The sequence below is a fragment of the Acomys minous genome (assembly GCF_964271855.1).
Source record: "Acomys minous genome assembly, chromosome: 10".
Lineage (NCBI taxonomy): Eukaryota > Metazoa > Chordata > Mammalia > Rodentia > Muridae > Acomys > Acomys minous.
Window position 1 is genome coordinate 25,214,366 of NC_140491.1, and position 27,571 is coordinate 25,241,936.

General features: G+C 43.8%; 1 protein-coding gene and 1 long non-coding RNA gene across 2 annotated transcripts; both read right to left on the reverse strand.

The window, feature by feature from the left end:
• Positions 1-185: 185 nt before the first annotated feature.
• Positions 186-17,701, reverse strand: BST1 (bone marrow stromal cell antigen 1). The gene is made up of 9 exons (XM_084799540.1): positions 17,398-17,701; positions 16,089-16,215; positions 14,773-14,908; positions 14,163-14,245; positions 10,427-10,503; positions 9,319-9,411; positions 6,482-6,568; positions 3,239-3,298; positions 186-1,416 (listed from the first exon to the last, which is right to left on the reverse strand). Exons 1-9 carry the CDS (start codon positions 17,577-17,579, stop codon positions 1,311-1,313), a joined length of 951 nt encoding a protein of 316 aa, XP_084655666.1. The 5' UTR covers positions 17,580-17,701; the 3' UTR covers positions 186-1,310.
• Positions 17,702-19,241: 1,540 nt separating this feature from the next.
• LOC311607637 lies at positions 19,242-25,190 on the reverse strand. The gene is made up of 2 exons (XR_014782677.1): positions 24,538-25,190; positions 19,242-19,490 (listed from the first exon to the last, which is right to left on the reverse strand). It is a non-coding gene; the product is annotated as an uncharacterized lncRNA (long non-coding RNA).
• Positions 25,191-27,571: the final 2,381 nt, after the last annotated feature.

Consider the following 27,571-nt stretch of genomic DNA (forward strand, 5'->3'; position numbering starts at 1 on the left):
GTCCTGAGTTCAGTCCCCAGCAACCGCACGGTGGCCCACAATGATCTGTACTGAGATCTGGTGCCCTCTTCTGGCCTGCAGGTGTACATGCAGGTGAAACAGTGTATACATAATAAATAAATCTTCTTTTTTAAAAAAAAATACTAGAATAACTGTGAAGTCACTATCCAGAGACAAATATACTGCCTTTTAGGGTATTTCTTTCATTCATTTACAGTGTATACATATTATACAAACACATTCATAGCAGGATTTATTACATGCACATTATATTTCATAGCACTTGCATCATATCATGAATCGTTTTATTTCCCATCTCTTTCACTTACTAACATTTTCTTATGTGATTAAATGTTCGCTGAAGACAAAGATTTTTAATTTACATCCAGTGAGATGTATTCTTTCTGATACACAGCTCTAAGAGGTTGGAGAAGTCCAGGCTAACAGGAGATGCCACCTTGGTCCTTCTCACTGCTCCTCCAGCTTGGCCCCTCCCCCATACCTCACGCACCCCTTCCACTGACCCTGGAATCCACTGCAATCCTCTCTTTCACTATAGCTTTGTCTTTTTCAGAACTCTCTATCTTTATCTCGCAGTGTGAGTCTTTTGGTCGGGCTTCTTTCCCTTAGCACAAGGCACTGGAGTTGCCACACATACAATTATGCACATCAATACTAGTTACTTTTGATCACTGACCAGTATTTCCCACAGTTGACTTAACTGTTCACCAGTCAGGTGATGCACATGACTTTTACTTGTTAAGTGAATATTCCATCCTATGGGTATACAAAACCTTATATAGCAGTGCCAACTGTGTGTGTTTTTGTATGTTTGACATTTTAAGTTGTTCCCTTATCATAAGTAGCCATTAAATAGACACATTTATATATACTTCTTTGCATAACATGTATGTATGTATACTTTCATATACTGTACATGTACCTGAAGCTCTTAACAAACATGTATCGTGTCTTTTGAAACACAGTAAAATACAGAAAATATAACTACAGATGCTTCCAAAAATATATTTAATTATATGATTGTACTACACTCCAGGTCTCAGTGCTTTCTATTATGATCAAAATAAGAAGTAGAAACTTTAACTCTGTGGTAGCGAATTCCATCTGGTAATCAGGACTAGCTAAATGCCTTGTTTCTTGAACCATGAACATGAGTATAGTTGGATTACTGTCTGGTTACACGGTGTTTCTTTAAGCAGTGGGCTCCCTTAGTGTACACAGAGCCGGTGGACTCTTCCAGGGCAGATGCAAAGCTGGGTTCTCTTAGGACAGCGTGCTGATTTTTCTAGTCACACTTGGGAACTTGAAGCCAAAGCCACTAAAAGAGAAACGATAAGGCTGGCATCTCTTGACGCACGAAGAGATGAGCTCTCCCTCTGCATGGATGCCGAGGCTCTGAAAAGAGTACGGGAAACAGAGACAATGTCAAAGTGTGACCCCCGCTTTCAAAATCACGCATGCGCACCACGGAAATGTTTGGATAGAACAGAAAAGTTCATAAAGCAGCTAATAATTTCAGTTGCCTTCCAAGAAAGACACACACACACACACACACACACACACACACACACACACACACACAGAGTTTGCTTCCTTTGCCTGACACCACCTCTTGGACACAGTTCATACTGGCACACACCGAGTCGGTGTCCTTTTCCTTGTGTATGAATTCTTACTGCACAACTGTTCCAGAGTGTTAGCCAACTTCCTTATTGGTGAAGAGTGTATCCGCAGAGTTTAGCTGGTTAAGAAAATCCTGGCCAAATCCCACTTAAACCAAATAAGGCCTGATCTTTGGAGTTTTGAAACAGAAATTACTGAATTCTTTTCAACTATTTAAAAGGTGAATTTTCAAAAATCATAAAAACTCTCTTTGTTTCAGAAACAAAGCTCATTGCTCTAGACCACTGGCCCTATCCCTACCCACCGGCGACTTCCTTAGGGCTCTGAAGCACCTTCTTTGTTAGCCAATGGTGCCCCCTGCTGGACATTCACTATAGCTGCACTTCTGATTCAGTTTATGACCATACTTGAATCATAATTCCCCATAACTTTTTTTCTTTTTTGCCTTCAAATAATTAACTAATGAGGTCCTCTTCTGTCAGAGGTCTAAGGGGAGGGGAATAGGGCAAAAGAGGGATGGAGGGAACCAGAAGACACAAATGAGGGGATAGCAATCAGGATGCAATCTGAATAAATTATAATAAAAGATTAACTAACATACATTTTGTTTATCTTAAACAAATAAAATAACAGAGGAAAATACCAGAAATAGCAATGGTCTCCCCTCATCTTTTTTCCACCCTCACACTCTTTCCTAGAAGTTACAATCAGTGGTTTCGAGTTCATCTTCTCAGACACATTTCTGCTGTCTGCCTCCATTACCACCCACAAATGAAGCCACAGCTTTGTTTCTCTTTGAACTCTATTTCTGGGTCTATGCTAGAGGTGTTGGATTGACATATTTCAGAGCTAAAGATGGTTGTGAGCCACCCTGTGGGTGCTGGGAATCAAACCCAGATCCTGTGGACCAGCAGCCAGTGCTGTTAAACACTGTGTCATCTCTCTAGCCAAAAAAAAAAATAAATAAATTTATTTTCTTTAAAAAAGTATAGAAATATCTTCAGCCCATACACTGTTAAGTGAAAGGGGACGTCTGGTAATCTTCTCTATATTATTATTTACTGTAACTGATATAAGAGATCTGTCTGTGTTCTGTATGTGTGCATGTTCATGCATGTATATGGATGTACACATGCGCTGCGACAGGAATTTCATACTCTACAAGGACACACAAGACTGTAGAAACGTTCATCTACCTACTTTGAGTAAGGAAACTGGGCGGCATAGGAATACAGAAAAAAAACACTGTTCACTCGCTTCTCTCTTTTTATAATTGTAAATTTTTTTCTAGCACGTATATTAACTTTTCAAAAACATAAATTAGCATTAAGAAGGAAAAGCTCCAAAGTCCCCTGCTGCCCCACTTCTAGAATGCCTGATGAAGAGCTGATAGGCGGGAGGATGGTGTCGGGCCTCCTCGGAAGAATTGGCTCAGCTTGCAGATGTCTGTAACACTTGTACCAACTTACCTAGGAGGCTGAGGAGCTGAAGTACAGAAAAAAAAAAAAAACCTGCTCTGCAGTGGGTTAGTGAGGAAATGGATGGAACATCAGACTGCAGTTCACCTGTGCTCTGATTTGGGCCATTTACTTACGAGTTCATGACGCAGTCGGGGTGAGTGCTGTGGTCCACACACATTAAGAACTTCACTGGTCTGCAGAAGGAAAATAGGACGGGAGAGATTATCTGAATAACATGCACCCATTACGTGTTTATGATGTGCCTGCAAGGTGCTGGGGACACAAAGTGGCATCTTTGAAGACCCCACAAGCCACTCCTTTATAAACAGCATGATCTACGCTTTAAATCCAGCACTAGAGAGGGAGGCAGAGGTCCAGCAGATCTCTGTGAGTTTGAGGCCAGCCTGGTCTACATAGAAAGTTCCGAGACAGCCCCAGCTACACAGTGTGACTCTGTCCCAACATCCTTCTCACAAAAGCTGGCATTTATCAAGCACTTAGTGTGTACTACAAATTCTGATTGTGTTTTATTTAGATCATGTCATTTTATGCGTCAACCACCCGAGGGGGTTGGTCCTATTCTCAACTGCAATTTGCTGCAGATAAAGCTGACCATGATTTTGCATGGTCTCACAACTGTGAGTTGGAGGGCTAACCTTGAATGTTTTAGGCTAAAGTTCATGCACATCCGACTTTATTAGGAAAACCTCTTTGATGTGCACTTTGCACAGAAGGTTGACTTAAAACACATGAGTGATGCTTAGCTGAGAATGCTCAATCGCCCAGCACAATCGATGTGAAGTTCCTGGGCAACAGAAACAAAAGCAGGTGACAGTGACACCCAGGGCATGACATACAAGGCGGGCTAAGACAGCACTTCTGAACTGGGAGAAGTGGGAGAGTTACCATGTCACTCACTACCTGCTCTGTGGACCCTGCTTAGACTCTACCGTGCAGTGACATCTGGTCTACCTGTGTACATTTTATTGGCAGCAGTTTCTGAGACAGTGCCTCATTAGGTTGTCTTGGCTGCTCTTGTACTCCTGGGCTCTAGTGATCCTACCTCCTTGACCTCGTTGAGTGTCTGGGACAACAGATGCAACATGTCCTTACATCTTTACAAAGAAATAAGCCTAGCTGGTGATCATCTTTTACCCAAGACAGACCTGGAATTTCACCCAGCCTGATCTAATAAGGTATTAGAAGAAACCAGGCCAGCATGACACAGAGTCTGTGAAGAGATAAGGCTCCACCCCTGTCAGTGAGGGCCCTGCTGTGAACTCTGACTGGCACAGGACAAAAGACAATTCCAGTAAATTCCAAGGGTCGGGAGACTCTGACCTCCATTTGGGTTGGCCTTTGTCTTGTTAGCCTTTGCAGGTCAGTTCCTTAGCTACCTTGGAGCAGTGGGAAACCCATAACACAGAACAGGAGTCAGCAGGTGCTGTGTGAGGCTCGGAGGCTGAGAACCAGTGGCCAGCCAAAGTGGACATCACACGAGGGAGGAGGGACACAAGCTGGGACCCAAGACAGCTGTGAGATGGAGAGGAGGGACACAGACAGCTGTGAGATGGGGAGGAGGCTTCAGGGTCTGGCCTGACTGCTACAAGCATGGCCTAGTGACAAAAGAAAGAGCCCTTCTAGACAGTTCTTGGGCCAAAGAAAAGTGGTGGTAACTCTGAAATCTGGAGCCACAACTTTCCCCACCACTGAGCTGTTATACAGGAAGAGTTGCCTGTTTAGAAGTATTCCTAATGCCCCGAGCTTTAACTCAGGAAGGAAGACTGGAAAGGGGTGCTGGAAGCTACATGCTTCAATACTGCACAAAGTTCGGTTCAAAACTCATCTCTGACCCTGAGTATTGACCCTGGGCCAGTTATTTAACCTCCATGACTCATCCACAAACAGAATATTTACAGCCCAAAGACAGACAAAACTAACACACGGCACTACAAACCTAGCCAGTAACAGCACAGAAGCAGACAGCTGTGCGCAATGTGGAGTCTGTGGGGGTGGGGTGGGGGGATGGGGGGATGAGGGAGTGGGGGTAGGGGGGTGAGGAGGGAGGGGGTGGGGGTGAGCCGGTAGGAGGTGGGGGGATGAGAGGGTGGGGTGGGAACACCCCGGATGCCGGCTATGTTCCTCTCCTTCCTATCTAAGGACTGCTGCAGACTGAAGCTGCACCCCACTGTGTGTGTAAACGTGTACATTTTTTCTGTATATGGGTTCAATGTCCAGAAACGTCTATTTGCTTATTTTTGACTTTGAGGTGGATGACAGATGGCACCTAAGCTTTGCATTTGTGTGAGCATGAGCAGCAAGGAGCAGAAGGGCACTGGCTAGGGTCAGGGAGGCCTGGAACAGGGCTGACATCATCCACACATCCTGAGGCTTTGATCAGTTGGGAGAATGGTGCAGCCCATGCAGCTTTGGGGAGGCAGAAGGCAACAGGATTATGGGGTTGGGCAAGAAGACTCTTGATGCCATTTCCACCCAGGCACGCCCATTAGTTGTCTAAGAAAGCATTTCAATGTTGAACTGAAAAACCATCAGGCTTGCATGCTTAAGAGCTGAGGTGGTAGTGGTCACACACGCCTTTAATCCCAGTGTTCAGGACGCAAGTGGATCTCTGAGTTCAAGACCAGCATGGTCTACAAAGTGAGTTCCAGGACAGCCAGGACTATACAAAGAAACCATGTCTTGAAGTGGGGAGGCTGGAGTTAGAGAGAAGCAAAGACAGGAATTCTGAGTCCAGAAGAGGATTGCAACTACCCCAGGCTTAGAGACAAGCCTTGCTAATGCTTATGACGGCTGAGGCAGAGCATATAAAGTGTGGGTCACGATGTCTCAATAAACAGTAGTTGCTGTGTTTTTTCCTACTGTCTATGGTCAAGACCCATCTGTCAAACAAATGCCTAGTTCGGTATCTTCTTTCCTACTGTGATTTAAAGATGTGGAAACCACAGCCCTTGCTCTCCAACCTCATCACACATCAAGCACGGCTGGAGAGAGAAAGCAGACATAGGTACACTATAAATTTTTGCTTTTAGTATCTTCCAGATACCCTTAAAACTGACTCAGGAAGGTTTTCCCTGCCCACACATCCCTAGGCAACCCAGAAATCGCCATCCATAGCCTAAACCAGCCCTTTGAATCGCTCTTACCCTTCAAAGTGGTTATACAGTGGCGCACACCTTTAATCCCGGCACTCGGGAGGCAGAGGCAGGTGGATCGCTGTGAGTTCGAGGCCAGCCTAGTCTACAAAGTGAGTCCAGAACAGCCAAGGCTAAACAGAGAAACCCTGTCTCGAAAACACCAAACCAAACCAAACCAAACCAAACCAAACCAAAAAAAGGCGGTTATATAGCGCCACCTACCGGTAGTCATCGATACAGCTGTGCTGGAACCCCAGGGCGTCCAACCTGTCTTCTAGGACCTTTACACTGCCTTCGCCGCAGGATTCCCTAAAACACAGACAGATGTTTGTTTTGTTTGTTTGTATGTTCGTTCGTTCGTTCCTTTGTTTGTTTGTTTAACTAACAGTTTAGAGAAGTAGAAAAAAAGAGAAGAAGCTGTTTCAGAGTTAACTAAAGATATTTAGGCCACTCCCGGGAATTCTTGCCTCACGGGAAGTTTCCGGTCTGGACGCTCTTGCTTCTGGGAAACCTACAGTCAAACAGAGCATTTTCGCGGGACCAGGAAAGATGCGCAGGGGGCTACGGACGGCACACACTCTACCGCTTGCACCATTTGTAGTCATGACTGCCCCCCACAGCAAACATTTGTGACTGTCCCAAGGGACTGACAGGATCTGCTCAACCTGTAGTAAGAGCTTCAAACCGTCAAAGTATACAAAGTTTAAAATGTTAGAGAATGCAAATCAGCAAAGGAGAAAAAGGTCGTTACAAATCTCATCCCTAGAGATAATTAATTACTGCTGACGATTTCTAGGCAGCATTAGCCTCCACATACCCACAGTTATACTTTCCATGATTTAGCCAGCCAATGTTGGCCTGAAAATACTAAGTTAAAAAAAAGTCCATAAACAAAACAATTTAGAAGTTTTAAATTGCACTCTATATTGACTGGCATGATGAAATCTCTTACTGTCCCACTCTGTCTCACCAGGATGTACATCACTCATTGGTCCAGCATGGCCACACTGTATACCACCTGTCTCTTGGTCACCCAAGTCACCATCTTGGATGCCATATGGACTGTCGCGGGCTTGGTATTGTTTGGAAAACACCAGAGCAGCCACGCCGGCACTTTGGATAGGCCAGAGAAGCTGTGAGCTTTCGCTAGGTAAAAATTCTTGACTTGGTAAGAAAACAAAACAAAAACATATGCTGAGGTTGCTAAGCCTATAAGAGAAAAATCTATCCGTGAAATTCCGCAGAGGAAAAAAAAAAGAAAAGAAAAAAATTGTGCTTGTCTTGCTGCTGCAGCCCAGAAGTTACGCCCACAGTGAGTACACACACTTAGTCTTGGAGGCAGGAGTGCAGCACAATGGAATATTTTTAAGCTGGATCACATTCATTTTTTTATTACAGTATAATAATACTGTTGTTCTATTTTATTACTTGTTAATATTGCTGTTTCTTGCTGTGCCCAATTTATAAAAGAAATTTCATCATAGGGCACACAGACAGGAAAAAATAGCATACATACAGCATCAATCTTCCACTAGGCATTTGAATCACACCCCAATATTAGAGGAGCTACTGTATGTAAGCTTAGACTTGCCGTGAAGCTTTGCATATATAGCATTGACATGCTTTCCAGTGTGTTTGTGTGCTGTAGCCCGTGTTTGTGTATACCACTGTTTATAAATTCTACACATGTAATATATACATATGTCTCTATATAAGTATGTATACATACATGCTACATTTGTCAGCTCTGCATGTAAGCACACATATGTGTATATATACATATATGTCATTGTTTGTACAGTATGTATGTATGTATTTATGTATGTATGCATATGAGCCACTGTTTGTAAACTCTTCATGGTCTCCCTTACATGACCAGATCATATCTCACATAGCAAACTCCATGTTTTAAAGACATAAGTTGATTCCTATATTCCATTGTCAATTGAACTATAACAAAGTTGTTGAAAATTCATTTTGTTCATATTAATTTTCTGTTTCTTTGCCGTGAACTCCTAAAAATAGATTTTCTTGCATCAACTTTTGAAATCTGTTTTGGGGCTCAGAATTTCACAAGTTTCCTCTTATAATCTTAGCAACCTCAGCATATGATTTTTTTATTATTATTATTGGTAAGTCAAGAATTTTTACCTAGAGAAAGCTCTCAGCTTCTCTGACATATCCAAACTGCCAGCATGACTATTCTGGTGCCGTGAGGACAGTAATAAGAATTCCAGGTCCATGACAGCAAAATCACATATACTGAGCATGCCCATTTCCCTCACTCCCACCAATACTAATTCTCACCCTCATGACAGTCACAAGGTCCTCGTGACACACACATTCAGTGTCACAGGCATCCTTGGGTTTGGCAACATTCTCCTCCATGCAGCATCAAGGCTCTGAAGAACGGGGCATAACTTTCCTCTGAAGCTCTGTCACAGCTACCTAGCTCGAAATAGGCTGTGGTCTCGTTTCCAAGCTTTGGACTGAATGGGTTTAACTTCTTAATCTAGTAATACTTAAGGCACAAGGTAGAACGGTTTGCAAACCACGAGCTAAGCAAGTCGGGGGGAGGGGTGTCTTAGGCTGCTTGACAATGATTTTCATTCATGAAAAAGATGAGCTCCACCTTGCTTATATATAAACTCGTGTAGTTTCTGAGGAGCTGTGGATCTTCAAAATCCTGGTTCTCACCAGTTAGCCAGCACCTAGTTGCAGAAGTCATGGCTCCACAGAGAGCAAAGAGCATCACGGAGCACAGGGTTGGTTTTGAAAGCCCTGGGAGGGCATTGACCCTTCAACTGATAAGGAAAAGGGGTCTGGCTTTGACCCTCAGAAGTGTGTAGGAAACTCATTTACCCAAAGGTCTCGTGGCACTAGCAAAGATCAGCATGGTGTCAGGCTGGGAGCACCCTGGCATGCCCAACTGCTGTCCTTCCCTACACTAGAAGCAGAAGGCTGGCAGGTCCCTAAAGCTAAGTGAAAAAGGGCCCTAATCAGATGATGTGCAAGCAAAGCAAGATCTCACAGCTACCACCCCAAGCCCCGTAACTTACACATTGGGTCCCCCAACTTCATGCATGACCCAGATCTCAATCCTTGTGACTTTATCCTTCTGTAAGTATGGGATTTCAAAATCTGCAAAAAACCTGGGAAGCAGAGAGGACATTTATTTTTATCTGTTCTCCCATGGGGTTGAGTCTGTAAATGCTAGGCAAGCGCTCTGACATTGAGCCCTGTCTCCAGCCTAGGGGAGCATCTCTTCAAGCCTTAGCACAGTATGACAGCTCTCCAGCTAGGCTGCTGGTTTACTTAGACATTAAACTTTTGAAACGTTTCCAGGAAAGCCAGTTGTGGTGGCACACACCTTAAAACCCATCACTCCAGAAGTAGAGGCAAGTGGATCTCTTTGAGTTTGAGGTCAGTCTGGTCTACTTAGTGAATTCCACAACAGTCAGGGCTATTCAGAGAGACCTTGTCTCAAAAAAAAAAAAAAGTTTTTAGGATTATTTTTACATTTTGTGTGCATGCACAAGTGTCTGTGCTTGAGGGAGCTTATGTATGCACAAATGTAAACCAGAGGACAAAATTGGGCACAGTCTAGTCTCTCACAGTGGCCTGGAACTGGCCCCACTAGGCCAGACTGGCTGGACTATTGAACCCCAGAGATCCACTAGTCTCTGCCACCCCAGCATTTAAATTCCAAATGTGCCACCACTCCCAGATTTGTCACTTGGCTTCTAGAGGTCAAACAGAGGTCCTCACGTTTGCAAAGCAAGCACTACCAACTTACTTTCTCCGTTTGGAGACTTGCTCATGTATCTGTCAGCTCTTTTCTCCCCTTTAATCACTTCACAGACTGATCCCAGCCCTGTTCCAGTCCCGCCCACATGCTCTCCTCCTCCCTTCCTCCCCTCCTCCCTCTCCTTCTCAGAGAAGGGGAGACCCCCAAGGGGTACCACCCCTCCCTGGCATCTCAAGTCACAGCAGGTGTTTGTCAGCTCTTAATGGTTTACCTGTGTAGACACGGCTCTAATCACTTCATACTTCAGTTCTGTTACTTTACCTGACTGTACCAAAGCAAGCATTCGGTTGGGCCTGGGATGGCTCTCTGGCTTTTACACTGGAACCATCAGTGGTGTTCTTTGATGGTGGAGTTCTTACCCTTTCACGGGATAGGCTCCTTTTGGCTCTGAGCCATTCAGCATGACACTGATCACCCCAGAACTGTCCCTTGAATACTGCAAGAAGAAACAGAGATTTTGGAGCAAGTGAAATCACAACACTTTGGTGCTTTAAGAGCAGCTTTTTTTTTCAATTGACAATTTTCAATAAGGGAAAATTTGGTATTTCGCATGGATGCACATTGGTTTATCTGGAAAAGCAAATCACCTTTAAAGTTCCCCGACTCATAGACTCAGTAACTCAACTTCAGGTACCCGAATCTGAGGACATGATATGGAACACATGCCATCATGGCTGCTGGAATAAACTAGGCTAAACTGGTGTGACAAACAGCCTCGGCACTGCAGTGGCTTTACATAGCGATTCACTTTATGCCCCCACTGAGCATTTACCACAGGTTCGCGGTGGTTTGGCACTTTGAGTTCTCAGTACAAGGAAGCCTCCACACCTGCAAAGTTGTTAACTGCCAGGAAGGGAGAAATGGCCAGTGACTGGGCTACAAGTCCCACGTGTCACTCCCACTCACATCTCATTGGCCCATGTAAGTCTCATGCAAATTACTGCATGGAGCAGAGTCGAAACCACAGATACACTAAGCCAGATATCTCTGGTAAACAAAGCCCCACCACAAGCACCGCAAACAACCATGTATAGTGTGGCATGGCTGGCAAGGCCAAAAAAACATGCTCGCTAGCCTGAGACAGCAAGGGAATGGTGCACAGTTCCCACGAGGTATCAACATAGCACTGAAGTCTGAAGTACTAACGTGGCCCTGGTAAGAATATTCCAAGGATACGCGCTATCACAGAAGTGCTGGCATTCAAAGCAAAGTGCAAGATTAGATGGATAAAAGATGTTCTTAGCTACAATGTAATTGAGCAAGGCTGAGGGTGTGGCTCTGACAGACTAGCATGCACAAGGCCCTAAGTTCAGTCTTTGGCATCATCAAATAAAAAACAAACAAACAAACAAAAAATAGGTGGATGTCTATATAGCCTTGTTCTCGTGTGTCACTGAGCCTCGTAGGATGGGGTTTACTCACTAACAAGATGACACCTGATACCATTTTTCTCCAGGTGCTTCTGGCCAGTGCTAACAGTAGGGGTTAGCATCTTGAGATGCTAAAGTCTGACAGCTTCTGTGTTAAAGGGGCAGCACTTTGGTGGCAGGAGTTATGGGTAGTCTCACTTGTCTTTTTGTAACTTACCATCCTCCACCAGGAGCAGTGACAATGGGGAAAAAATTGAAAAAGGTGTAGCTACACATGTAACAAAGATGTCGAAAGTATTGGTTGGAAATTTAGCTAGAAAGCCTGTTTTCAAATCCCAGCTCACCTACTTTTTACAATTTTAACCTCTGGAAAGTCTTTTGACCTCTTTGTAATTCATTTCCCAAGTCTGAACAAACAGCTACCTCAGAGGATTGCTGTAAAGATGAAACACTTAAAGTTGTAACTCTTAGCCAGGGGATGTAGCTCACAGGAGGACTTTTGCTTGATATGTACGAAGCCCGAAATTTGATCCCCAGAACCACAAATAATGAAATAACAACAGCATTCACTGACTACTTATGAGGTTCAAACCCTCTCATTACTATACTGGATTAGCTTTGCTCCTTCTTCAACTCTCTAGTATATTCTAAGGGCTTAAAAATTGGAGGCACTGGTACTAGTTTCCCCACAATCATACCCTGTTGAAGCACACGCCTTAAAGTCAGGCTGACTCATAGTGGCATGTGCTACAGTTCTTTTTTCTTCTCTTTGTTTCTTTGTTTTCAAGACAGGGACAGGGTAGGGCTTCTTTGTGTCATCATGGCTGTCCTGAAACTAGCTCTATAGACCAGGCTGCCCTTGAACCCATAAAGGTCTGCCTGCCTGTGTCTCTGCCCAGCTCAAGTGTAGTATTAGTACATGTTCACAGGTCTCTTGCTTTTTTAATTATTTATTTATTTATTTCAAATATATATATACATATACATATACATATACATATATGATATGTGTGTGTTTTTCCAAAACAGGATTTCTCTGTGTAGCCTTGGCTGTCCTGGAACTCATACTATAGACCAAGCTGGCCTCAAACTCAGAGATCCACCTGCCTCTGCCTCCCAAGTGCTGGGATTAAAGGCATGCACCACCACTGCCCAGCCAAAGATTTATATTTTATGTATACAGGTGCTTTTTCTGCATGCATGCCTGCAGACCAGACGAGGACATTAGATTGTGAGCCAACATGTGGTTGCTGTGAATTAAACTCAGGCCCTCTAGAAGAGCAACTCTTAACTGCTGAGCCATCTCTCCAACCTTCTTTTAATGATTTATTTACTTCTATTTTATGTGCATCGGTGTTTTGTCTGTGTGTATGTCTGCGTGAGGGTATCGGATCCTCTTAACTGATGTTACAGATAAATGTGAGCTGCCATGTGCGTGCTGAGAACTGAACTTGGTTCTTTGGAAGAGCAGCCAGTGCTCTTAACTGCTAAGCCATCTCTCCAGCCAGTGTTGATATGAAACCTCTATAGAGGTTGTAAACCTTCCAGTCTCCAATAAGAGGTGTTGGCAGCTCACTGGAGCCTGTAATTCAGATGAAGCCTTCCCTCCAAAAGTGGGAACAAATGCTGCTCCCACTGGACCTGGCAGGAGTATAGGATGAGGACTTGCGCTTGGAGGAGGTTCTTTAATTAGCCCTGATGGGAAGTTTGATCAAAGTCTTTCACCCTATCAGTGGACCCATTGAACACCTGGAGAGCAAAGTGGATGTGGGAGGCAAAGGCACGTCACCTCCGAAAGGGCGGGGTGGAAGTACTCTGCCCTTTACTTGCTTCTTGACCGGCACAGTTGACATTTAATAATCAGTACTTAGCTAAGGACTTAACCCTCTTTATTTCTAATCATTATTGCAGTGCCTGAGGCAGAGAATGTAAGCTACAAATGACATCATTTTATAGCCACTGACTGCCATCATCATCAACTATGGGAGCAGTACTCTGAGACACAGACATGCCTTAGCTCTAGCTTATTGGTGGCTATCAACTCTTCTCCCGTTAATGATACTCCATGGACACTGCTGATACCCACATCTAAGTCTCCAGTTTCCTAGGCTCTTCTGTAAAATAGAGATTATTCTGATTTTTTCCAGCACTAAGAATTAGCATGGCAAGGTGGACATGGTGGTGAACACCTTTAGTCCCAGCACTTGGGAGGCAGAGGCAGGCGGATCTCTATGAGTTCAAGGCCATCCAGGTCTACAAATCAAGCCCAAGATAGCCAATGCTACATAGAGAAATCTTGTCTCAAAAAGAAGGAGGAGGAGGAGGAGAAGGAAAAGAAGAAGAGGAAGAGAAGGAAGAGGAGGAGGAGGAGGAGGAGGAGGAGGAGGAGGAGGAAGAAGAAGAAGAAGAAGAAGAAGAAGAAGAAGAAGAAGAAGAAGAAGAAGAAGAAGAAGAATTAGCATGGCTTTGAAACACTAAACCCAACCACAGTGCAACAGAAACGCTGACTGTGCAGGATCCCCATGTATAGCTGACATTTGCCAAACGTTTCTCTCTGCACGAGCCACTGCATTAAGTATTTTATCTCCTTAACCCCTCACAGCTTTTTAAAATGAGTCAGAGTAATCATTAAAGTGGAAAGATTCACTGAGATGAGGTAAAGGCCTAGGGTCCGGCTCACAGATTCCACACATGCTCAACCCTCACTCACCCGTCCCAGGATTACCTGCATGGATGCACTTTTCCAATAGGAGTCCACGGCATTGTTTTCACAGTCTTCTGATGTGGGGCAGGACTGGTAATCAAGACCTAGCAGAAAAGTATGCAGACACAGTTCGTATTGGAAATGTATTCATTTCAAGTACTTGCTAACTCCACATTCGGCATGGATTCTGAACAGTGTGCACAGCGCATTTACCCTCTCCGAGCCTCAATTTCTCCTCTCTGGAGAATGAAGAGACAAGGCAGAGTCCTGCTGCATTTGAGTCATCATTGGCTCTGAGGTCAGACTGTGAGACCACACAGCCTATTGGCTATACATTCCTAAGCAACTCCCTTAGTCCCTGCCATGCCTCAGTTTCCACATTTGCCAAAATAGGAATAACAATAGGCTCATAGGGGACAATGTGGGAGTTCCAGACTTAATGTGTCTAAAATACTTGTAACAGTCTGTGGCAAAGTACACTCTACCTGTTATTGTTGTTACTGGTCACTGTAGGTGTCACCTTCCTCACAGGATTTGGGAAGGATTAAATGAGGTGAACATCCGTGAAAACATCCAGCACCAAAGGTAAAGTCCACGGGTTGAGGAGCTCTAATGTGTACAAAAGTCTTACCAGAGGCATTTTCCTGTCGACACCAGCTCAAGAAATCTCCAACCTTGCCGTACAGAACATCGCACAGGGGCACAAGGCGACGGGTGTTCTCTCCATAGCTCATAACGAGCAGGTGGTTATTTTCCCAGAACAGTGACTGGTGAGAAACAACCAGGAGTTAAAATACAAAATAAAATGAAAGCGCATTGTTGGCTGCAGTGCCATCAGCCATTGCTCATGAGATTCGGACCTGCTGTAAGCCAACTGCTTTCTTTTTCCTTGTTGCTATTGCACATTTGAAGAGAGTCGCCTCTGTCCACCCTGTATAACAAACATAACATTGTATATGAGTGGTTCTCAATGTCCCTAATGCTGCGGCCCTTTAATACAGTTCCTTATGTTTTGGTGACACCCCCCCCCCCGACACACACACCATAAAATCATTTCTGTTGCTACTTCATGACTGCCATTTGCTACTGTTATCAATCATAAATGTAAATATTTTTGGAGACAGAAGATTGACAAAGGGGTCACGACCCACAGGTTGAGAACCACTGACTTCATATGTGCATCACTGGTATGATCCTTGCATTAAAAATGAGTAAGGACCAGGACTGGAAGGCTGGCCCTGTCCCATGCTGGATGCTGATCAAGGCATTTCCTCTCTCTGTGCCTCAGTTTCTATGTATAGAAAATGAGGAGTGGAAGCCTTTGGCCTCCCTCTGTAGCTTTGATTAGGATGGCATGCAATCACACAAGGCACGTATTTTTTTTTTAACTGTAGGAGTTTTCTGTCTGCATGTACACCTATATGTCAGAAGAGGGTATCATATCCCTTTATAGAGGGTCATGAGCCACCATGTGGTCCCTGAGACTTGAACTCGGGACCTATGGAAAAGCAGCGGTTCCTAACCACTGAGCTATCTGACCAGTCCCAAACACCTCCTTCTTTACAGCACACCTGGTACCTTCCAGGATAACTAATGTCTTTATACGGCACATGTAACTGTACTCCTGGTCACTGTCTCATCTGGTCCTCAGTAGGCCCATCTCTTTGTAGACTGGAAGAGCTACAAGAATTGTTTTTTGTTTTTTGTTTTTTTTACGTTGGATACTTAATCCTCCATACAACACCAGGAACATAGAAGAATTTCAGTAAGTTATTCCCTGAGTTCATCAACTAGCTCACTAAACCTATGAGAGATATAAAATTTTAAGTTATGCACCTGCTTTTTGCCAACAAAGAGATACAAAACAACAGCAGCAACCAAAACCCAAAATGCAGCACAAACATTAAAAATGACAGTTTTGGCCATATCTGAGGTGCCTGTCCTTACCTTGTCTCTAGGAATCGAGTGCCTGGAGAGGTTGATGAACAGGTCATAGTCTGAGGGAAGCACAGAGCAGGGATCTTTGTCTAGCACCACCTCGAAGGCCTCCCAGATGGCTGTGCAGTTCTTGTCCCTGTGCAGAAGTGCCAGTCAGGACTGGGGACATGGTACAGAGGGTAAGGGCTGCTTGTGCTGTGAGTACGAGGACCTGACTTCAATGCCCACCACCCTGCCCATGTGGCCGCCTGTACCACTCCAACCCTTGCGTTGTGTGAGGTGGAGACAGGAGGATGACTGGGACTTGCTGGCCACCAGCCTAGCTCTGGCTTCCAGGCGAAGTTCAGAAGACAATGAGTCAGAAAATGATAGAGCAGGACATTCATTATTCTCCTTCGGTGTGGGCACAGGCACATAACACACACACACACACACACACACACACACACACACACACACACACACACCACAGTACAAGTTGTAAAAGGAAACCCCAGAATGCACCACGATGCCCTGGGAAACATTTCCACGGAGAGAGGAAAAGCAGAGTTCTCCAGTCTAAGTAATATAGTGGCCCCCCCACCCCCACCCGAGGCTCACCACAGAAGCAGACTAGGCCACAGATAGAAGCACAGCTACAAGGTGACAATTTCAATTTCAATAAACCATGCAGCCTCTAGTTTTCAGATGCCTGCTCTGAGGCCGTGTCAGGAGGCAAAGACCTCAGAAGACAGGAGCAGATGCCAAGCGTTGGGAGCAGCTTCTTCTGGTGAGGCAGGCAGTGTCCTCCGGCGCTAGGACACCTTTCAGAATCGCTTTCTTTAGCAACTGTCACTTTCTCTTACCCTTGGTGAGTGGTGACTAACCAGACTCCTTATATTATCTCATTTTTTAAAAACTGAGATGCGGCACAATTGGCATGAGGAAGATAATTTAACTACACAAAAAGCAGGTCCAAAGGAAGAAAAAAAATTCAGTAGGAAGCACAGTGTGTGCAGAACAGAGAAACCATAGTCTTCCAGATAGATGAGTCCAGAGGACCTGAAATTTCCAAAGGGCATTCACTTTGGCAGTTGCTGTTAGCTGGCAAGGCGCTGTCACTGAAACTCACCTCTAGACTGGTCCTCTGAACGCTCCCTCACACACCTCTCTCACCTCTACACCCACAGGGCAGTATCATCAGCAATCTCCCCAGGACCTGGAGGTCCCCTCCGCAGGGGCCCCCGTCCCTGAGAATCGCAGACACTTTAGCTGCCTGGAGACTAGCCTCTCTGTTTGATTTTCCAAAGCCCCTTCCCCGCACCGCAGCCAGCCGTACCCGGGCTGAAGGTTCAGCAGTGTGGTGTACTCCGCGCAGCGGCCCAGGAAGATGCTCTGTAGATGCGGCGTGGTACCCGCCCCCCTCCACCGCGCTCCGGCAGCTCTCGTCCCCTGTAGCAGCAGCGACAGCAGCAGGGACAGCCACGGCCACAGAGACAGCGTGAATCCCTTGGCGGCCATTGAGAAGACTTTGATTCCTCCAGCCCACGGCCTCCTGAACTCCTCCTAGTTTCTCTCCTACCGCGGAGGCGGTTCCTTATAGCTGAGCACCGGCAGGACGCTACCCAGGACCCTCTTCCATCCTCTTCGGTTCCTTTCTGAGACAAACCAAATTTGGGGCATGGTCTGGCAGAAGACATTTCAAGGAGGGGCCCCAATGGGAATGAGAGTTTAAAAGACGTGAGGATTTCAGCCATGGGGTGGGGGTGGGTGGTACTTAATTGGTTTGAAACAGCAACACCCTTGGCAGGTGTACTCTTTCCCAAAGGCCAAAGATGGGTGAGTTTTGTTTGTTTTCAGGAAACACACACACACACACACACACACACACACACACACACACACACACACACACACACACACACACACACACGGAAATCACCCATTTGTTAACATGTGAGCACCAAGCAAGCTTAAACACAGTCCTTCCTAGTTGGGTTAATTGTCTTGGGTTTCCAGATGAGTAAACTTGGGAAAGTTAATTAGCTTCGCCGGCATCTCAGCTTCACTCCCAGATAATCCTAACGACTCTCTAGAGAGCCGGAGTGAACAGATTTCCACACAAAGTGCCAAGTCCTCAGACCTTACCTTCAAAAACAGCTGGGAACTTAGACTGTTGGAACAGAAATCGATAAACATGAGGTGTGCGCGCACGCGCCGGGGTGTGTGTGTGTGTGTGTGTGTGTGTGAGAGAGAGAGAGAGAGAGAGAGAGAGAGAGAGAGAGAGAGAGAGAGAGAGAGAGAGAGAGAGAGATTGATTTTATTTTGAATCCCTTTCTGTTATATTGTCCTGTCCAGGTTTTCTTTAAGTCGAAGTTCACAGTCCAGTTCTTCCACCATCCACCGCCTCCCGCCCTGTTACATCCACATTCCCCAACAGGCTTACCAGGTATCTCTGGGTGGGTTTGTTTTGGAGATTATCTTCTGGCTTCCTACTATGGAAAAGTAGATTGCATCTTATCCCTCCTTCCCCAGCCTTCCCCACTTCATCCTTTTTTACTCTTCATCCTCCCAGCGCAATATTACCACAATCTGTCCCACTGCATTATTGTGAACATTATTCATAGGATTTTATTTCCTTTGTGTCAAAAGAGAGTAAATGTCTTTTGGACTCTTTTTTTTCCCCCCACCTTGGGTTGGTTTTCTATGGTTCAATGTACACTTAAGGTCATAGTCCACACTCTGTAAATTATGTAAATCTCAGTGCATTCAAAACCACCAGTCAACATGCTTCCTTGGAACTATCCAGCATCCTGTTCCATGTCTGTGCTTTGGGCTGAGTGGTTGCCATCCTGGTTGGTCCTTCCTCTCTGCGTGTCACATGCCCTTGCTTCTAGCTCCCTTTACAAAGCACTATTTTTCTTTTCTTTCTTTTTCTTTTTAATTTTTTATTATAATTACATCCCCTCACTTGTATCTTCCCCTTCCCACCTTCCCTCCCTCTTCCACGCTATCCCCCTCCCCTAGACCTCTGACTGAAGGGGACCTCCTCCCCCACCATATGACCACAGCCTGTCAGGTCTCATCCAGATAGCCTGCTTCCCCTTCCTCTGTGTGCCACCCAGCCTCCCCACGATGAGGAAGTGATCAAATTGGGGGGGGGGCACTAGAGATGAGGCACAATTTCCAATGGCTTGAGATGATATCAGGATGTTTCTAAGATTTTTGCATAACAGAAAATATCACCATTTTACACATCGGAATAAGAATTGATTATAGGGGCTGGAGAGACAGCTCAGAGGCTCTTCCAAAAGTCCTGAGTTCAATCCCCAGCAACCACATGGTGGCTTCTGACCATCCGTAATGAGATCTGGTGCTATCTTGTGGCAGGCAGGCGCACATGCTGGCAGAATACTGCACAAATACATAAACCTTTAAAAAAAAAAAAAGAACTGATTATATAGAATTTTAAATTTGAAATAATTTCCCTTCAATGTTTAAAAAACATGCTCCTTTTATTTATCTACCTTCTCCTGTCCCAGTAGATTGGGATTTTTTTTTATCATGGAGTATAAATTTTCAGATATGAATTTGGGGATAGTTTTTATTCAGTGTCTTGGTAATTAGCAGGGCCACTCACTATTTTGCGTATTATATAGTTATTCACTGGCTTGTTTATTCTCAATTTATGATATGAATGGAATTGAACCTTAGGTATTGCTCATTCTAGGCAAGTGCTCTAACCCTGGGCTATACCTCTAACATTCTTTTTACTTTTTATTTTGGGACACGGTCTCACTAAGAGATCTATGCTGGCCTTAAAAGTTCTGCGTAGCCCCATAGGTCTCACACTGGTGCTATAGACACACACTCGGGCTTTGCAGGCTTGGAAAGGAAGGATACTCTTAGAGTATCCAGAAACACAGGGCTCTCAGTCTTTAGCAGAGTAAGACTAACTCAGGACTTCAGACATCTAATAGGAAGGGAGTGTGTGTGTGTGTGTGTGTGTGTGTGTGTGTGTGTGTGTGTGTGTGTGTATCTTTGTGTAACTCTGCCCTTACCTATATGGCGAATGTCAGGCTCTTCTTCAGTCACTTCTCTATGATGTTTTTAAATTTCTAAAACTTAAGGTCATGTAATTGTTCTTCAGTGAATATGAAAATGTTGTAATCAGTCATTTGCTTCTTCAGGCATCAGTTAACTCAGTTCTTGATTTCTGATTTTAAAATGCAAATGAATCTTTTATTTAACTGCTTTCTTTTTTAAATTTTTACTTGTTTTTCATGGGCATTGGTATTTTTTGCTTAAATATATGTTTGTCTGAGGCTGTTGCATTCCCCCTGGAGCAGGAGTTACAGACAGCTGTGTGTAGAAGAATGTTAATCAAAACATGGCTGTTCTGGCAAGAGATCACACCCAAAGACCTTTTAGGTCTATGGGATCTAGTGGGCAAGAGATCACATCCAAAGATCTTCTAGGCCTGTGTGCTCCAGCTGGAATATAATCATGCCTTTAATCCAGGAGACAGAGGCAACCAGATCTGAGTTCAAGGCCAGCCTGGTATAACTCAAGTACACATAAAGAAAAGCTTAGATCCAGGTGTGGGGATACATGCCTTTAATCCCAAATAAAGGTAAAGTTAGTTTGTAGAAAGAAGCACCCATGTTTGAAAGTGATGTCTAACTGAGTGGCAGAAACTGGCCTAGGTTAGCAGAAGGAGCCAGTAAGCCTCCCAGACAACAACTGTGCCAGGAGCATAAAAGTTACTTTTACAGTTGTCATGTGGGTGCTGGGAATCGAACCGGGATCCTCTGGAAGAGCAGCCAGTGCTCTTAGGGGCTGAGCCATCTCTCCAGCTCCTCCATTGCTTTCTTAACCTTAAGCACTTAAATTTTTCTTTGGGAAATAGTTAAAAGTTTGAGCCAGAGAAGAGAAATGTAGCAGCATCTTTGACTTTATTTCTTTCAAAGTGTTCTTATTAACAATATTTTCTTCAGTGTTGTATAGATAGTGGAAACATAGTGACTAGGAGTCACTTTTCATCCTGGCTTGCTACAGTAACAATTCTGCAGTTTTAAACTCAGTTCATTAAGAAATGCCAAAAATATCAGTATAATATGCCAACTTTGTTATACAAACATCTCCAAAACTACTTCCTAAGTGAGATTTTCTTTTTTTCAATGAGAAAAGTGTGAGTCACATTCCTGAGTTCATGAACTGTGCTTAGTAATTTCCTTTGGGAAAACCAACAAACTGTCCTGCTACAGTAAGTCAGTATGAGTAACTCCAATTTCTGGACCAAACGTTTCAAGAAATGGCTACTCAGTGAGCTTCCTTGAATAAAGTAAACACTGTTTACTGCACTTTCAATGCATCTGTAAGGTCCTGTGGACTTTCTCTGGATGGGAAAGCTTCCCAGGTGATGACACGATAATTCCACACTGAACTGTTACTAGCCACTTCTAGCTTTTGCTACTCTGTCTCTTGTGATTCATTTACAATTTCCAAGTTTAATTTATATTGACCAAATATATGGTTTTCTAATTCTTTAAAAGTATAAAAAGACTCAGATACGAAGTTAAATTTAATTTTTTATCTACTTTTTATTTCATATGCATTAGTGTGAAGGTGTTAGATCCCTTTGAACTAGACTTACAGACAGGTGTGAGCTGCCATGTGGGTTCTGGGAATCAAACCCAGGTCCTTTGGAAGAATAGATAGTGCTCTTAACCACTGAGCCATCTCTCCATCCCAAGATTAAATTTTAAAAAGAACAAAAATCCTCCATAAATTCCTTTGGCCACACATATCTGACATGAAGTGTTGGGCAGCTTCCTTTATTGGCATTTTTACCAAGCTGGATTGCAACTGAATACCAGGCACCATTGCTAAATGTTCCATAACAGCACAAATTTGAAGAGCTATGGTGTTATCACTGAGTAGTATTTTCAACTTATCTGCTCACTCATCACCAGAAAATTGTCCACCCCAGAACCAGGCATGCTAGGAGAATTCCTTCAGCATCTGTATGCGACACTCAGGCTTTCTCATTATCAGAGAGAAGGCAACTGCGTCGTTAGCTTTATGTCCTTTTTCCCTCTTTGAAAATATTCAAGATGCTCACCATTAAACTCATGGTTCTAAGTTTCCAAGTGCTCCTTTAGTTTGGAAGGTTTTAAGCTTTCATTTGAAAGAATATTATTACAAACGATGTATGGTGATCTTTCATTTTCAAAGGGTCCTGCATATCTCATCAGCCATATTTTAAGTAATCTTCGTTAAGACATTTTCTGCTCACTTTTTCCTTTCTGGAATGTGGCCCAATTGAAACTGAAGCTAGGAAATCAGAATCAGTATTTTTGTCCATAATTTTCAACATTCACACTCACAGAGCCAAAAGTTGAACTTAAGTGTGTCTAGGTGTTCCTTTTTTTTTTTTTTAAATAAAGGAATGACTTCTTTTAAAAGTAATTCTTCCATTTTAATTGAAATACCATAGTTGCTACTAATAAAAGAGTCTATATAACAGTTCCAAATAAATGCTGTTCAGGTTTGCCACTGAATCTGCTGGGCATCCCATACTTTACCTCTGTTTGCAAGTCATGGTGCTATAAAACTAGACTGCACAACATTACTTTTTCTATCATGAATATCAAATAACTTTCCCATGCAAGCTATTAAATACAAATTTTTATCCAATACAGTCATCATCTCTCATTCTCTTCTAGTGTATTAAAATTGACCGAAGTAATCCTAAGCATGTGCAAAATTCAGGCAGAGGATTTACCCAAAACATGCGGATACTTTGGGTTTTATTTTGTTTCTAACAAGTTCATCATGCAGCCAACAACTGATTTAATGACTCAAAGACGCACTGGGCTAAACGCTGGTGCAGAGACATTTTGGGTTGTCAGCTACTTGAGTGTCTGAGGAAGAGAGATTTGCCCATGTGCTAGACATTTCAGACTTGCTTAGGTACTTCTTGAAATGGATGGAATACAGCCTAGATTTTCATCGCTGATGCCTTTTGATGGGGAGAGCTTTAAGAATGCTTTTTATAGCCTGACCTAGTGAGAATCCCAAGAGCTTTTCCATGGTCAGTTCAATCAGGGTGGAGCTGGTGATATCTTTTCTTTTTCTTTCTTTCTTTTTTTTTTTTTTTGGTTTGTTTGTTTTTGGAGACAGGGTTTCTCTATGTAGCCCTGGCTGTCCTAGACTCACTTTGTAGTCCAGGCTGGCCTTGAACTCACAGTGATCCACCTGCCTCTGCCTCCCCAGTGCTAGGATTAAAGGCGTAGGCCACCACACCCTGATGGAGCTGGTGATATCTTTTCTCAGAGCTTTCTTGGAATGCATGCTTGACCTGGGAGTAAGACTAGACATGACAGGAAAGCATGCTACTGCCAGCTTTGTTCTGGCCGCTGCATTCCCTTTGTATATAATAATTTTCTTGTCTTCTTCCAAAGTCTCACTATGTTGCTCAGGTTGGCCTCAAACTGGTGTTCCTCCTGCCTCAAACTACTGACTGACTTGGATTCTTCCAGGTGCATTCCAGCACACCTGGCCCTTTCTTGCTTTCCTGACACTTTGAAATTCTTTTCACTGTTTACAACCTAGCTCAAATGCTACAGCATTCAACAAATAAGTACTTAAAGTGTTTAGGAGACACAAAACGAAATGGACATTATTATGTCGCTAAACATGTGCTGAGCTGTTAGTATGTAGTAGGAAAATCTTTAAAATAACATTATGTGAACAAAGTAGCTATAAAGAGAATATACATTCCTAGGATAAAATTCTGCACAAAACCACACAGGATACGTAATTTAAGAGTTAAAGCACAAAGGTGTGTGGGAGTAGTTACTATGGTAAGAGATTCACGAGCAAAGGAACGGGATGCGCTGGAAATGACTTGTTTGTGTAGCATTTATTTCTCCGGTTGGGTGAGTACACCTTGGCTTTTTGTTTTCTTTTGTTTGTTTCTGTCTGTTTTCTAAAATGGTCTTACAGTGTTTCAAGGCATTCATTCATAAGACATGGTGCCTTCCTGAAGGCAATGCAAACCTGCCATTATAATCAGTAACTTAAAAGCGCCCTTCATCCATCACAAGCATTCCCCTTGTCTCCTATACTGCCCTTATACCAGAAACCTTAACGACAGTATTCGGGGGCCTGCTGTGGATGTACTAGAATGTAACTATCTTCCCAGGAGATTGCTAACTGGTTGCTCCGGACCTCCAGGGACCCAGCTAGGTCTTCAACAAACTTCAGAGTCATTAAATGAGCAGATCTGTGTATCTGTCCCCAGGGATACCGAATGCTGCCTCATTCTCCCAGTAGAACTTAAGTCATCCCTGAATAGTAATATCCAGAAGTCACCGTTTCGGGCCTATGCAGACCTCACGCTTAATCCAAGGCGCTGCAGTTCAACACCCCACCCCATTCCCAAGCGCCACCTGATGGATGAACTGGGGCTCACCTGTGCGCATACACAAATCCGAGAGAGGGGTTTACGAACCCAATTCCCTCTGCGGATGCAGATAGCTTCTCAGTGTTATCGCGGTACAGCCTCCTCTCGCGGGAGTTACTTGAAAGTCCCGGCAGTAACTGGGCTTGCTAGGTCTGAGACTGAGAGACTGTGGGGAGCTACAGCCGAGGATGCGCTTCCGCTGGCGCAGCATCAGAATCACCGAGGCTGGTGGTGGATCTGCTCCGCTTGTGAGTCCTGTGGCAACCCAGGTGATAAATTCCAGAGTAGGGCCGGGCAGTGGTGGCACCGCCTGTAATCCCAGCACTTGGGAGGCAGAGGCAGGTGGATCTCCATGAGTTCGAGGCCAGCCTGGACTACAGAGCGAGTTCCAGGACAGCTAGAGTTGTCACACAGAAAAACCTGGTCTCAAAAAACAAAAAACAACAACGAAAAGAAAAGAAAAGAAAGAAAGAAAGAAAGAAAGAAAGAAAGAAAGAAAGAAAGAAAGAAAAGAAAAAGCCCAGAGTAACGCACAGTCCTTGTGCAAGTACCACAGAGATTTTACATTTGTAATCCAGTTTACCTTGTTTACTTATTTAGAACGTCATAGTGTTTTTAATAATCATAGTATTCTTGTGTTCGCCTTTAGGTTAAGCCGGCCATTGATTTTTAAATAAATTATAAATGCATTAATTGGATATATGTGTATTTTCCCTGTAGTTAATTTTAAATCACAAACAAGTCAGTGCAAATGAATGCATCTCTGTCACAACCCATATTATTTTCTGGTTGGTGTATATTCAGTCTTTTATTACAATTTAAGAAGCAGAGGGTCTAGAAAGATGGCTCAGCAATCAAGAACATGTACGGATCTTACAGAGGAGCTGGGCTGGGTTGCAGCACCCCCATCTAACACCCTGTCCTGGCCTCCAGGCACAGAAACACACACTTAAAACGATGAAATTAAAATGTTGGGAACGAAAGTTTGAATCTCAACTCAAACTTTCTATGACCTTTATAGCATTTCTTTTTCTTGAGCTGGTAATTTCATAAGTTGAGAGGTTCACTGCACAGGTTTTTCTTTTTTTAAATGCTTTCTTCCAGGGGTGCAGTTGGTTACGAATAACATCTAATGTTCTAACGTAAGTGATGTTCCTATGGTTGACAGTATTTACACATTGTGCAATAATCTCTTAGAGAAGACTTCAAACATCCCCAACACAAAGAAATAGTCAATGTTTACTGCAGGGGTTACCAATTAACCCTAATCTATTAGACATTGTCCATTGTATTCACATGTTGAAATTTGACAGGGTACATACCCGTTATGTGTCAGCTAAAAGTTAAAATATTCTTTGAGTCTCTCCTTTGGTTTTTAAAGCCGTTCATCGATTAGCAAGTGCTAATTTTCCACAGCTCAAGCTATATAAAGGGAAGCTCACTGAGAAGACCCAGCTTCCTTTAGTGCACGGCTGCCTTAGTTACTTTGTTATTGTTGAGCAAAGCACCGTGACCATGGTGATGTATAGACCAGAGGGTTGACTTGGGAGCTTGCTTACCGTTTTAGAGGATAAATCTGTGAACACCACAGTGAGGAGCATGGCGGCAGGCAGGCAGGCAGGCATGATGCTGGAGCACTAGCTGGGTGTCTGTATGGGATCCACCAGCACCAGTCAGAGGGAGAAAGCGAGCTCAGAATGGCACAGGCTTTGGGAACCTCAAAGCCCGCGTCTCTAGGGACACGCCTCCTCTCACAAGGCCACACCCCTAATCCTTCTCAAATAGTTCCACCCACTGGGGACCGAGTGTTCAAGATATGAGCCTGTGGGGACCATTCTCATTCAAACCACCACACCATCCACTGCTATTTCTGATGGTCTTCTACAGGTAACCACTTTAAGGTCTTGTTTATTTTTCATTCTTACTTTAGGCACAGCAAATGAGGACATATATATATTTATATATGCTTTTTATTTTGTTGTTGAGATGCTCTCATGGACCAGAACTCCTTATATAACTTTTGACCTTCCTGCCTCTGCCTGGTGGGCCTGGAATCACAGGCCTGAACCACTGCTCCTGGTGGAGAATATAGTCATTATTATTATTGTTATTTTTTTAACCTTTTGTGTTTTGTTCGTATGTGTTTGATGTTTTGATTGCATGTATGTGTGTGTACCACATATGAACAGTGCACATGGAGACCGGAGAAGGCCTTCGACTCCTAAGAATGGAGTTAAAGGTGATTGTGAGCCACCATGTAGGTGCTGTAGATCAAGCCAAGATCCTTGGGAAGAGCAGCCAGTGCTCTGAACCACTGAGCAAGCCATCTCTCCGCTCCAGAATGTACATTCTTATCTCACTCCACTCTTCCTTCAGTATTTCTGTATCACTCAGCATCTTTTATAGACTTAGTACATGATGTATATTTCTCCTTGCTGGCTTTGTTTTGTTTACTTTTGTTTGTTTTTTAGACAGGGTTTCTCTGTGTCTCCTTGGCCGACCTGGACTCACCTTGTAGACCAGGCTGGCCTTGAACTCACAGAGATTCTCCTGCCTCTGCCTTTCTGAGTGCTGGGATTAAAGGCATATACCGTCGCGCCCAACTTCCTTACTAGCATTTAATTAGGCTTACACATTTTTTTTTCCTGTCACATATTCCATTTTGTCAATATAGTCAAAGCCCTATATATGGCACTTGTGTTGTTTCTCATCTGTAAATATTAGAACCAGGGAAGAGGTACCAGTAAGATCAAAGTATACTGATATGAAAAGGCCATTACAAAACTTGTTTCTTGTATACTAATAATTGGCTGGAGATGGTTCAACAGTTGAGAGCACTTGCTGTTCTTGCAGAAGACTGGAGTTGGGTTCCTGGCAACCACATCTGGTGGGGCTCACAATCACCCAGCAGCACATAATCCACTGTAGCTCCAGGTCCAGGGGCTCTGAGGCCCTCTTCTGACATCCAAAGGCAGCAGCACATGTGCACATAATTATACATGGGCACACACTTACAGCTATAAAGAATCATTTAAAAAATAGT